The sequence below is a fragment of the Anabas testudineus genome, chromosome 3, assembly GCF_900324465.2.
Source record: "Anabas testudineus chromosome 3, fAnaTes1.2, whole genome shotgun sequence".
NCBI classification, from domain to species: Eukaryota; Metazoa; Chordata; class Actinopteri; order Anabantiformes; family Anabantidae; genus Anabas; species Anabas testudineus.
The window spans coordinates 23,117,495-23,130,253 of NC_046612.1; the positions used below are offsets into that span (position 1 = coordinate 23,117,495).

Sequence of the window (12,759 nt, forward strand, 5' to 3'; positions counted from 1 at the left end):
AACCACAGTGAAAAGAACGCATATCCGAGATAAAATCACTCATTGTTCGCACTCAATTTTCTGTCAATGCAAACCTCTAGCACCAGCGAAGTTTTCCCTGAGAGGTCCATATCACTGACGTGTCACACAGCTGCCTATACCGGTGGCCAGCAATCCACTGCACTATGCAAATTGCTACAGGAAAGCTTGCTGATTTGACTAAAAGCCCTGGCTGGATCTGTTTTTGGAGGAAAAAATAGACTCTGGCAATATTCATACATAATGCATCTGACTTACATTAGAAACTGCTTAGCAGGTTGCTGCAGTGACTCAGTTGGTTTTATGTAAGCACCGCTCTTGGATGGAGGAAGTGGACAGCATCGGCTTTTTAGAACCAGAAAAGTTTTGATCACTTCACGTACCAAGTAAAAGCATAAACTACCCCCCCCCCACCTCTGTCCCCCTACATCTCTCTGAGGTGTTTAAGTGCACTGGATCGACAGAACGCATTGTAGTAGCAGCACTTTGTGTTTGTACATGGGGTCTTTTCAAGTGATAAGATGACTTTTGACTCACTGTTGTTCAAGCACTCCCACACTGTATACTTCAAAAACATGTGCAACCCAAAAATATCAGCCTGAATTTAGTGTGAAATAGTGTTTTGATGTGTGGAGGATGGTGGTGGTGGGGCCTTTAAAGTGAGCCTTAAGTTGTTTTAGCCATTTTACTGTCAAATGTCTTTTCTGAGAGACTGTTTTTGTTGTTGTACCTGTAACGGGTGCATGGTTCAGCTGTGCCCGGGATGATGTCTGTGTATGTGTTTTGCTCTGCAGGGGTGTTCGTGGTCGGTGATATTTGTGGATCTGGACGCCCACAACAGGAACAGGCAAACCCTTTGCTCCCTACTGCCTCGAGAGTCTCGCTCCCATGTGAGTCCATCCATCTGTCTGTTCACCTACCACAAAATGGACCAATGAATAACTGAAACCCAGTAATTAATCTGCCTCTTTTAGCCATTCTAACAGCAAAGATAGCGAATGTGCACAAAGCTGCTTGGGAGAACTATCCTTCTACTCTATTGAAATCAAATATTTATGGGTGGGATGGAGGGAGGTGGGCTCCTGCACAGTCAACAACATTGTAATATACTGTATGTCCAAAAAAATGATATTGTTTATCTTTTACACAGAAAGTAAAATAATCCAGAAAAATGCCTCATTGCACATGTTGTTGCAATCTGCTCCCCCTCTTGTCCCTTTTTTGACTCTTACGAGCAGCTGTGTGCCTAAAATCCACCAATCAGAGACTCGAACACGGGCTTGTCACATGTGCCAAAAACTAAAAAGGTTAATTGCACACTTCAAACAAACCACACACGCACAGTTGTGTCAAGATTTCAGTTGATATCTGCAAATCAACGGTGCGTTTCCCCTCATGGTGCACTGCCAATGCCCATGCTATTGATGTCTCGACACTGCCAAGAAGTGCAGAGAGAGGTGGCCGCAGAACTGGAGGGAGGTATAGCTGAAAAAGGGGCAGGAGTGAAAAGAAAGAAGCAGAATGAACAAAAAAAAACTAAATTCCCTTCCTTCCACATCTCCTCGTACACTTAAATGATCATGTGTGTCACTCTATAGCACTGTGTGCTCAACGTGTCAGGCAGAATAGCCGCCATCAGCTGCTGGGGAAATGAGTGTAATTAGACAAGCAGAGTAGCGTTACAGCCATTGGAGATTGATGTTAAGGAGCTGGAAGGAAGGAGTGCAGAGTGAAGCGAAACACTGCATACTGCAAGTTGGTGTGAAAATAATCAGAATATCAATATAATATCTGTACCTCGTACGCTGTGGAAAAAGATTGGAATTCACTATTCAATTCTAGACGCATTCAGCGCCTGTACCAAATGTGCTGCAAGCTGATATTCCATTTCAGCCGCAGCTGCCGAGGAAGTTAACATGTAGATTGGCCTTGTAACAAGTTGAAAAATAAGAGGATATTGGACGAGACAGAGCAGCAGTTGGCTGTGCCGAGCGGCAGAGATCTGTGCAAATTAAAGTTTATTGTACAGAAGAGATGAGCAACATCAAACAGTCAACAACGCCAAGTCCTTTGGCTGATTGACAAACAGCTGTCCACATCAAAAAAACAAAATAAAAGGTATCACTGCTGTTACCGGGGACAGTAGCTAGACAGCGAAAGCCAGCACAGATTATTGAGAGCAGGTCCTTTTATTTTTGGAAGCCGCGTCGCCTATTAATAAACCTTAAATATTCATAACTGTTTGCAGTGAAGCCGGAACGCTGGACTCTAATAGCTTTCATTTCCATTGCTTAATAGAGTAAACCAAACAAAAATGGAATGATACAGTGTCTGCGCAGTCATAATGGATTGTCAAGCCCAATAAAAATATTCATCCCTATCGATTGTTCCAATTGAAATTTAGTAAAGCAGTTCTTGAATTTCAATAAGGCTACTGTAGTGTGCTGTTCAGAATCACAAGCTGTCAGTCTAAAGCAACAAGAAGCCATCCATACTGGTAGAACATACTATCATGCTGAACATAAAGATGTACTGTACATACACTAAATAGACTCATGTCTATGACCTGTGTCTGCTGTTACCACATAATTCTAATTCTTCCTTTATTTTGATAAATACAGTAACTGTGGTGAATAGACATATACTCCATCCTCAAATCACTAATACTCGCATGAGCTCTAAATCTGTATCAATAGTCTTCTCCAGAAAAATCACTTGATAATGCTGCATGAGTGACATTTGCTAAGATCTACCCAGCTTGCCCAGCTGCTCTGAGAAAGTACTGAGCCTTTTTATATAAATGAAACTACATATTTATGACCCATTTTTAAAGATTCATGTCTTCAAGAGGAACAAATGAGCTTGAGGCTGAATGTCACAGACAGAATGAGGTATGAATCTGTGAGCAGCTTGTCTTGTCCTAACTCGTGCACAGTTTAAAGAATCAATGTTGGGACAGTGTGTTTTTTTTTTTTTTTCCTGCAGTGACAAGCCAAACTGTGGCTTGACTTGTTTTTAAAAAAATCTTTCCTCCTGGACAGAACACAGATGCAGCTTTGCTTCCAACGATCAGCTATCCTGCCTTTGCCGTGGACGACGATGCCCTCTACAGCCAGACGCTGGACAAGATAGTTCGCAAGCTGCGGGGCAAATATGGCTTCAAGCGTTTCCTCCGCGATGGTTACCGCACAGCCAACGAAGACAAGAACCGCCGTTACTACAAACCAGCTGAAATGAAGGTAAGTTTTCTTACTATTGATATGTGCTTTAATAACCCTGCATAGTTCTTGCTGATTTTAATTTGAATTGCAGACAACAGGCCTCCAAGACCAGACCTGGATTGTTGATAGTTGCTATTGTAGGTTCAGTTCAGCAAAGAACTTAACATATCACACAGCAAGGGCCTCAAAGAGCCTTTTATCAGTTAAATAATCATAAAGTGTTGTTTAAAATAGACATCAGGTTTATTTTCACCAGCCACTTAGGTGGGGGGTGGGTGGGGGAGGCAAAATTTCTTAAAGTTCAACTTGAAAGTTCTTGAGTGTGACATTTTAAAAGTTTCTCAAACGTATAAGCCTGTGAAGGCATTATCCTTTTATGATAATGCTAAGAGATCCGCCTGTGACTCTGTGTCTACCATTTTAAGTGTTTTAATCCTCCAGCTATTTCACCCCAAATCTTAGTGTGTGTTTGGGAGCCTTGGTCCCCATCAGTGAGTGTGCTCATGCATATGTATGCAAGCGAATGACCGTGCATTCATTGTCTTTTCCTGAATCCCCCGTGACCCTGGCGAAAATGACAGTCCATTTCCTTCAGAATCGACTCAGTTTGTGTACGACCAGTAAATCAGCGGCCGGACTCTTAATGCTAAACAATTCACTGCATTAGCGGTGGATCTAACTTCCCATAATGAATGACTTTGGAGAAGCAGATGGAGGAAACAACATAGATCTACAAGCACGTAGTCAAAGGCAACTCAAGTTTTTCTTTGGTCCATAAAGGAGTGTCACCTCTTGTCTGAGAGGTCTTACTGTTCTGCCCGTGGGTGGGTTATTCACACCTTTATGTCAAGACCTGCCGAGTTCACCTGACGTTCATGTGAGTCTCATTTCCAGTAGCAGAAAAACAAACCTTTTTCAGTAAAATCTCCCCTAAACTCACTGTATATAACCATATTACCAACTGCCAAGCTCAGTTCAGTAGAGCTCAACTCACATAGCTGACAGCTGGTGACTGACATAATCAAATATATCCTAGCTGTTATTAGAAACCGCATTCTTTACGATTCAAATTATAATTTGGGAAAAGGCCTGAGATAAAAGATGTGCAAAGGTTCACAGGTGCTCTTAAAAATAAAGTCTTACCCCAATATATAACTCAATAACAGAAGAAGAACACTCTGATGCTCATCGTGTGCACCCCAGCAGCTGAAGAGTTTTCCTCAGGATTTGGCAGAGACCAAAACGCAGCAAGATAAGGACTTTTGGACTTTGACAGATTTGTCCTGTGGCCTTAAACAAAGCTGTTGAAAAAGGTTTCTGCATGTTTACAGCGGTCAACTGTTTGCCATATAAACTTTATACTATTGTGACTATGCAATATCAATGCTATAACTACAGTGTGGTACTGACAGGTAAACTGAATAATATTGTTTATGTTGCAGCACCAGTCAAAGGCTCAAAATAGACAGCAAATGAGCACTCAGTTATTGAAGTTGATGTGCTGGAAAAGTGGTCAAGCGTAAGCATCAGAGCGGCTTTGACCTGGACGAAACTGTCCTGTGGGATGTTTCTGGTATGGAGTGGACAACTGGTGAACCCACTGACCGGTGGCTGTAAGATAATCAGTGGTTTCAACTAATCAATTGTTGTAAATGTAGTAGAGTATATGGATGTTTTGGAACTTTTGAAATACTGAAAAGCATTTTTTGTGAAGGCCATTGCCTCAAGAAGGAAATACTATTGGATGATTTACAAAGGACTCTGCTTTTCCAAATAGCTATATACACATAAAATATAGTTCTGCTATGATTTGAAAATCTTGTAGCTTGGCAATGGCCTGTTGTTCTGTTGTTGCTGTTGTGTTAAATGTACTTCAGCCCAACTTGACAGATTGCCGTTCGTGGCTCTCACAGTGCTGTGTAACTGTGAAAGGGGTTTGAAACAATATCCCTTTTACAAAATTGGATTGCTTTCGGCTGTTCTTTTATCTGCAGAGTTGTCAGAAACCTGAGAAAGGTGGAGCTGAAAGGCTCTTGCTGAAAAGATGGAAGGAAACAAACAAACAAACAAAAAAAGACTCCAGCAGCGGATATATGCCTGCTGGATATGTCACACAGGGCACTCGTGGGGCATCAGCTCTGCACCACTTGCAATACTTTGAAATGTTCTTTCTTTAATCCTACAGCTCATACAATACTGAAACTGTAAGGCTAAGATTTAACAGTGTTTAATACCTTGGTTGCTTCAGGCTCCATCTTGCCTTCACTTCCTTTTAGCATGCAGATAGATTTATTGTGGAAGACACTAGTGCCAGTTTCATAAATTGAAGTTGCGATTATTCCTGCTGCCAGCTAGCGCTAATGTATTAGCTACCACAGCAGCAAATAATACAAGAATTAATTTATAGAGGAGGAAACTGTGCCGTGTGGTCGTTTCTTACATAACGCACTAAATATTACCACACGACTGAAGTGTTGAAACAAACTGTGTTTCAAATGGTAGATGGTAAGCATTTAAAATTTAATACATAACCAAAAAGGAGTAAAATAAAACCCCCTTTGAGTGACACGTCTCCACCCAGAGTCATGAAAGGGCAGGGCAGTACCTGGCTCAGTGTGAGCTCCGTCCGCAAAAAGAGAAGCCACAGGTAGACGAGCTTTTCCTACAGAAGACATTGAGTGAAGTTGTTGTTGGTGTTTAAGAGAGAATTCACAGCAGGGCAGACACCCGTGCTCCCTGTCTGTTTACCATTGACAGAGAGCAGCAGCCTGTGTGATAGACAGTTTTACCAATCAGTCCAACCGCTCAAGCACAAAACACCAGGGATCCCTGCCTGTTTATAAACTCAACAGGCCAAGAAGCACAGGCCTCATTGGGTGACAGCCTCAGCTTGCGTCTAGTCTCTTTTAGTCTGTCCCCCCCTCCTTCACAGTCTTTTATCCTCTGCATCCACTCTCTTTATGTGCTTTCATGTCTTTTTCTCCTTCACTCATTCCATGCTGAAGACGACTGAATCTCAGATCTGATGTCTTTCACAGAGATGTGGTCGCACCAAATCTTTTTACATATCAGATGGGAGCCACTTTCATATACGGTCCTAGATCCAATTCATTTCCATGTCATCATCGTCATCGTGACTGATGCATGTTGCCTGTCATTGCCTGTCAGTCACTGTTGGCATCTCACAGTCTATTAAAAAGAAACAACAGACGTGGAGGTGAATAGAGAGATGATTGTCATATATTTTGGTAGAGGTGTGATGATTCTCAGACCTTAATTTATGTGCAATTGTTAGGTTGCTCTTTTTTTTTTTTTTAAATCTACAGGTTGGATCACTACATGTTATTGGACTCTGTGCTTTTTAAAGCCAGATGACATGCTATCTGTATTGTCTTTAAACACCTCACAACACGTGAACGCGTTAGTGTTGCTGTTTTGGCCACGGTTTCAGAACAGTTACACCTTTATTTGTTGGAGGTTTATGGAGAAGCTTCTCTTGAAGCCAGAATGGAAGTAAGATATGTAACTGAGCAGTTTATGGGGAAATTTTAATGTCACATAAATTACATTATTATTATAATGCACTTTACTCACATTTTAGTTAAATCAGCACATGGGGGTCAGTTTAAGACCATAACAACACAGCAGAGCTGTGAAGGTGAACTATGAAACAGAAAGTTTGAATCTGACAAATCACAAATGAACATTAAGGCCTGAAATGTTAATGTGGCCCGATAGCTACAATTGATGAAATGTATGTAACACTGTGCTTACCTGGTGTAGTAATCTCTGCTTGTTGATAAAAGCAGAAGGATGTAATCTGTTAGTGTATCTCCCTTCAGTATGAAGATGAATGGAAAAAAAGATGAGGGACAGATATTTAGGAATCTTGACATTTTTATTGAAACACACACATTCTGTAATGATGGATCTTAAAGAGAATTGTTTGAGCTTTGTAGAAGCTGACGATGATTTGTTGGTTAATGTAAGGATAAACTTTTCTGCTGTGCTTTTCTCTTGAACCTCTGTAGCCAAACATCAACAAATGAAATTGAATCATTGGAATTAATAAGACCCCGTTTCACTTGGTTGTCTTCTCTCCGTGTGATTTGCAGCCAAATGGTTGAGTAAGATTCAGGTGATGATGTTCATGTCAATTCGGGTGTTTGCTCTGGAACGTTTTCTCCAGCTGCTTCCACGCGCTGGTCTTTATTTCTGCGCTCAGTCGACTGAAAACAAGTCTCACAGTTAGGCGTACACTCATCAGTTGCTCATTCAGATCGATCTGTCAGTCAGTCAATCTGTCAGTTATAGCTTGCAAAGGGTTTTGAAGGAGAGACGGGTATAATTCAGTAAAAAAATACAAAAAATCAGTGGAGAAACACAACGCGTGCAGATGCTTCCACACAGGGTTGGATGAGTTATGCTGTGGTCTCCACAGTGACTACATATTTTGGATCAGTGTTAAAACACCAAATGATGGAATTAGTGTCCAAAGAGTTCAGACTCGTGACGCTCGTGACTGTTCTGGTGGCTCATGGTGACCCAGCATCTTTACTCACTTCTTAGGGTGCTTTGACACCTTTTCAGATGATCTTTGGTGCGTTAACCTGTTTGGATTGCAGACCAGACCCAAACGAGCTGTTACAGTATATCTGTCTGTATATTCACTGTATGCAAGGTCACTTAGTAACCATGGCAACATATCTGAGTGAGTAAAACTAGCGAAACACAATGATCACATTAAAACTATACCCCAATAATAGAACAGTACAACATTGGTTTGTTACTGCTGATAAAATCCAGTCTGGCTGCAGTTTTTGTTTTTCTTATTACACTGGAGATAAACACACACACAGCTGTGAGTCACCAGACTTTGATTCCCCCCATTGTGGGTTCATGCAGTGCATGAATTACCTGTCAGTCCATATGACTTGGTTTGTCTAAAATCTCTGTGTAAAGTCAATTCAGACCAGACCAGGATTAAAGGCAACAGGACCATTCACCTGTGTTTAATATACGTATCCACGCACACAAGTCTACATCAGCGAATATAGAAAGTGTGATCGCTGCTGTCCATTCACAATTCAGACTTCTGAGCCTGCATTTACTGAACAAACTGCATTGATTAAAACTGGCTCTATTTATTCTAATTTCAAGTCTCAAAGTGTAACAGCAGCTCCTTTGTTGAAGCAGTGGAAATTTGGGCCCACAGCCAAACAGTCATCCACAACCATCGAATGGTCCGCTGATTTACATTTTCTCTCCGGATGCTTGATGTGTTTGTCACTGTATCGTAAACCTTCTGGCACCTCGCACTTTCAAATATCCCCCCCCTAAAAACAAACACCACAGCTTTGAATTTTTTATTAAAAAAACGACCTTGCGAGGGGGGCATTAATATTCCTCTCTCTTCTGTCAGCTTCCATTCACAATGTCATGTCTTCCATATCTTTACGCTGCACCACGCTGTTCCATATTCAGTGCCACCAAAGTTCAGTCATCCACTAAAGTTCAGTGCCTGTGCCTCTCTCCTGCTTCTGAAATGAAAAAGCAATAATTCCCCGTCTCTCTGTCTCTTTCCAGCTTTTTGATGGAATCGAGTGCGAGTTTCCCATATTTTTCATCTACATGATGATTGACGGTAAGCCTTGTTCTATCCATTGATGCTGCTAGTAGGTCTCAAGTGGGTCATTTGCAAGATATAAGACAGACTTGTAGCATTTGACAGGAAATGATTACATTTTGATATCTGCTAAGTTTTAGAGGACTTGGAGACAGCTTTAAGAAATATGTAATCTGGGAAATGTGTGTGTGTGTGTATGTGTGTGTGTGTGTGTGTGGCCAGTCAATGGTCAGAAATATATATTAAAGAATATAGTTTCTGCACAAACATGTGAATTCAAGTGTGAGTTCATCGTGGAACCATCTTTTAACAGCCCATAAAGCATAACATCTATCAAATTGATCCAAAACGCAGAGGGAGGAAAAACACAACAGACAGTGCTCAAAAAAACCAAACTGGAAAATAAAAGGCTTGTTTAGATTATCTTCAGATACAGTATGTCTAGATACAGTATGTCTACATTACTATTGCATCTACTTGTATCTGACTAATGGAGTTTACAACATAAGTAAGTAGAGGCCCCTTTCCCACACATACATGCCTGTAAGACCCTACTGCATATTTCTTACTGCGACACATCACTATTGACTCGTGTAGATTTGTGTGAATGCACGTTGAATGTCACCGCTAATGTGTCTGTACGTGTTGCAGGAGTCTTCAGAGGAAATAAAGCTCAAGTCAAAGAATACCAGGAGCTCCTCGAACCCATCATCTTCCAGTCTTATGAGGGTAAGCAATAACTCGTGAAATGCAAAATCCACTCACAACAAATCCACTCACACATATGCACACTATACTATATATGCTATATACACAGTAAAACTTTATCTCACTTGGCCGATCAGTGTAGTTAGTTTTGGAGCTTGGGAGTCTACATCTGTTCTTTCTTTTTCTAGCAATGAAAAGTGTTCTCTTATTAAATCCCGTCATCCATATTCATGCACCACATACTGTGACCGAGGCTCACGGGGGGGGCGTTACGTTCAAGTGAATTCATGAGCAGAGTGCCTGGCTTCTGTTTTCACCTGCACCCATTGCGGTGAGCGGAGACAGTCAAATGATAGGGATGTCAAGAGCTTTGAGAATCCGTTGGTCCGTTCATAATAGAGCAGGAAATAATTGGAGTGTAGAAAGGATAATGATGTGAGACAGAGCTGACTTAAGTTGCCCCAGATGTCTTCGCGAGGCCTTTGTACTGGTTATGTATAAATTAGCAAAACAGCAGAAGTTAATTGGCTGGGTTTTAAAGGATAACATAAGTGTACTTTCCCTTTCACCATTAACGTCTCACTCATTAATGAAAAGCTGCTAATGTGTTTGCTGCCGTCAGAAGCAGCTATTGTTTGTTCTGCTGCAGGTTCGCCTGCCTCCCAGGAGTCATGGGCTTCTATTGTTTTAATGATACGTTGAGGCATGCAGGCTGCAGCTCTGGGAGATGGTGCGGCTGTGCTGTGGTGAATTGGGCAACATAAACGTTAATATTGTTGTGCCAGCAATTGAATCAGGGTTTTTATTTGGCTTATGTTCTATGTATGCTGGACCACATACATGGTTCAGGTAAACTGTTTTGTTTTCATTTGCTGCTTCATTTTGCTAATTAGTGAATGATGTTTTCTTCTACCTACAGTACATCATTTCCATACATCATGGAAGCCGCTCTAGTGGTTACTACAGCATGAGCAGTTAATTGTAAAACACCTTTGCTGATTTAATAGTTGTGATTCCTGTGCGTCCACTTACGACGTGCAAGCTGCGTCACCCATTCTGAAGCGATTTCTCTGTTTGTTCCGGCTCAGACACAGGACAGTAACGTTGTAATAGTCATCATCTGCTGATGAAAATAAGTTTTAAGATAACTGGTACATTACATGAAATGGTATCTTTTTAAATAAAAATGTAAATTAATCTACAGAGCCTTGATTGGCTTGGTTGTTTCTAAACCTTGGAAACAGCCATCAGTTAATGCAACGCCAGATGTATTTGAATTGCTAAACTCACTGAATATGTGGGCAGTGATTCTGGAACCAGGCTCATAAGAAATACAATAGTATAATCATTATGGGATATTTATTCCTCTAACTTGCTAACAGGACCCTGCTGAGCACATGTTTAGGAGTCACTAGTGCTATGACAAGGATGCGATCCCTCACCAGCTTCCCACCTGTGAAAACTCCCAGTTCTAGTCTGGAGTGACAGGCAAACACCAGGCTGTGTTTGTTAAGTAGATTTTTAGAGTTAAGGTTGTATACTGTAGCGTGTTTTCTGTACTGTACAGGCCAAACACACATAACTCATGTCCAGAGAAGGTGTTCATGCTCACAGTGCTTTGTCTCTCATCCCCAGGACACGCTGTCATCCCCAAATACTACTACGTACCAGCTGACTTTGTGGAGGCAGAGCAAAACAAGCATGGCAGCCAAAAGCGTTTCCCTAGCAACTCTGGCCGTGATGGAAAGATCTTCCTGTGGGGTCAGGCTCTGTACAACATCGCCAAGCTGCTAGGTATGCCTCTAACTGTGTTTATGTGTGTGTGTGTGTGTGCTCTTTGGTTCCCCTTAACCCATGCGCTCACTCTGCTCAGACTAATGTCATCCTGTAAGTTAAATAGTAATAAAAACTAATGTGAGCTCCAGATCATAACAGCTTTCATTGCTGGTGATTAATTAATAATTGTAAATATTGGTTCTTCTCTAAAGTGAATCCAAGGATGCTGTTTGACCCGTCTAATGTGGGTATATCCGGTATGTGTGTCTGTATTGGGTTTGATGGGTTTATGTCTACCTGTCTGTGTGTGTGTGTGTGTGTGTGTGTGTGTGTGTGTGTGTGTGTGTGTGTGTGTGTGTGTGTGTGTGTGTGTGTTCACCTTCCAGTGGATGAGCTGATCAGTCCTAAAGATATTGATCCCATCCACCGCTACGTGCCCCGCCAGGACCAGCGCAACGTCAGCATGCGATACTCCAATCAGGTGAGCTGTGCTGCAGTTGTTCTCATCTGTACTCCGAACACACATATTACACATCTTATTGTACTGAATACTAATATACTGATTCTCAGTACAATGCTGCATTCGAGTGCTTCTTATAAACTAGTACTCATCCTTGTAAATGTGATTTTTCAGAGTGTTTAAGTGCCTTTGGCTTAAAGTAATAACAACCTACACATGGTAAAAAAAAAAAAAAAAAAGAAGAAGAAAATCTGCTGGCTGTTGTTTTAATTCAGAAGTCAAGTAGCTCTAAGTGCTTTATACTGGAGAGGCAGAGAGTGGGCTGCAAATGGACTGCCCACTCACAATCGAAAAAGAAAGTTCTATGCTTGTAATTTAGATGGTCTATCCAAGGTGAGCGAGTTAAAAGGGAAAATAAGTTGTTTCGTTTACAATCGTGATGGATAATTGCTAGCCTGGGCTAGGACTTTCAAAATCCTGGCTGACTGAAATAGTGATATCACACACACGGCAAAGAGAAATTTCATGTTCTGAACACACAGCCTGGAATAATGGAGTGTAGCCCCCTAGGGGTCAAGAGTCCTCCTTCCTTATGCTAGAGTTAGTTCATTTGAGAATCCACTTCATGTAACAGGTTTGAAGTACAAACTGTTCTCCAATGATAAATCATAACAACTTCACCTGATGTCAAATAAATCGTCATCAGGTGGTGTTATGCTTTTATCTTATTCCTCGCACTCACACACTTCACATTCTGTCTGTCACTTGACACAGAATGACAGAATAATGTAGAACACCCTTTCAGTGTTTTCTCCCTGGTTTAGCTTTTCTTTGCTTCGCACCTCTTCATAATCCACTCCAGATAAATGACTAGCTGGCCACACGTGTACTTGAACTGGAGTTACATTGAGGTATCTTTTCTATTTTACCACGTCGCTCCTGATTTGGAG

The 12,759-nt window shown here is 41.4% G+C and overlaps 1 protein-coding gene across 2 annotated transcripts in view; it reads left to right on the forward strand.

Annotated features, from left to right (window-relative positions):
* Window positions 1-12,759, forward strand: part of phkb (phosphorylase kinase, beta) — an 80,500-nt gene that overhangs the window by 28,493 nt on the left and 39,248 nt on the right. For both annotated transcript variants that reach the window (XM_026377868.1, XM_026377867.1), the window contains 6 exons: window positions 813-908; window positions 3,060-3,257; window positions 8,826-8,883; window positions 9,517-9,594; window positions 11,209-11,367; window positions 11,736-11,830. In XM_026377868.1, coding sequence (XP_026233653.1) covers window positions 813-908; window positions 3,060-3,257; window positions 8,826-8,883; window positions 9,517-9,594; window positions 11,209-11,367; window positions 11,736-11,830 — 684 coding nt within the window. The remainder of the gene's footprint in view (window positions 1-812; window positions 909-3,059; window positions 3,258-8,825; window positions 8,884-9,516; window positions 9,595-11,208; window positions 11,368-11,735; window positions 11,831-12,759) is intronic.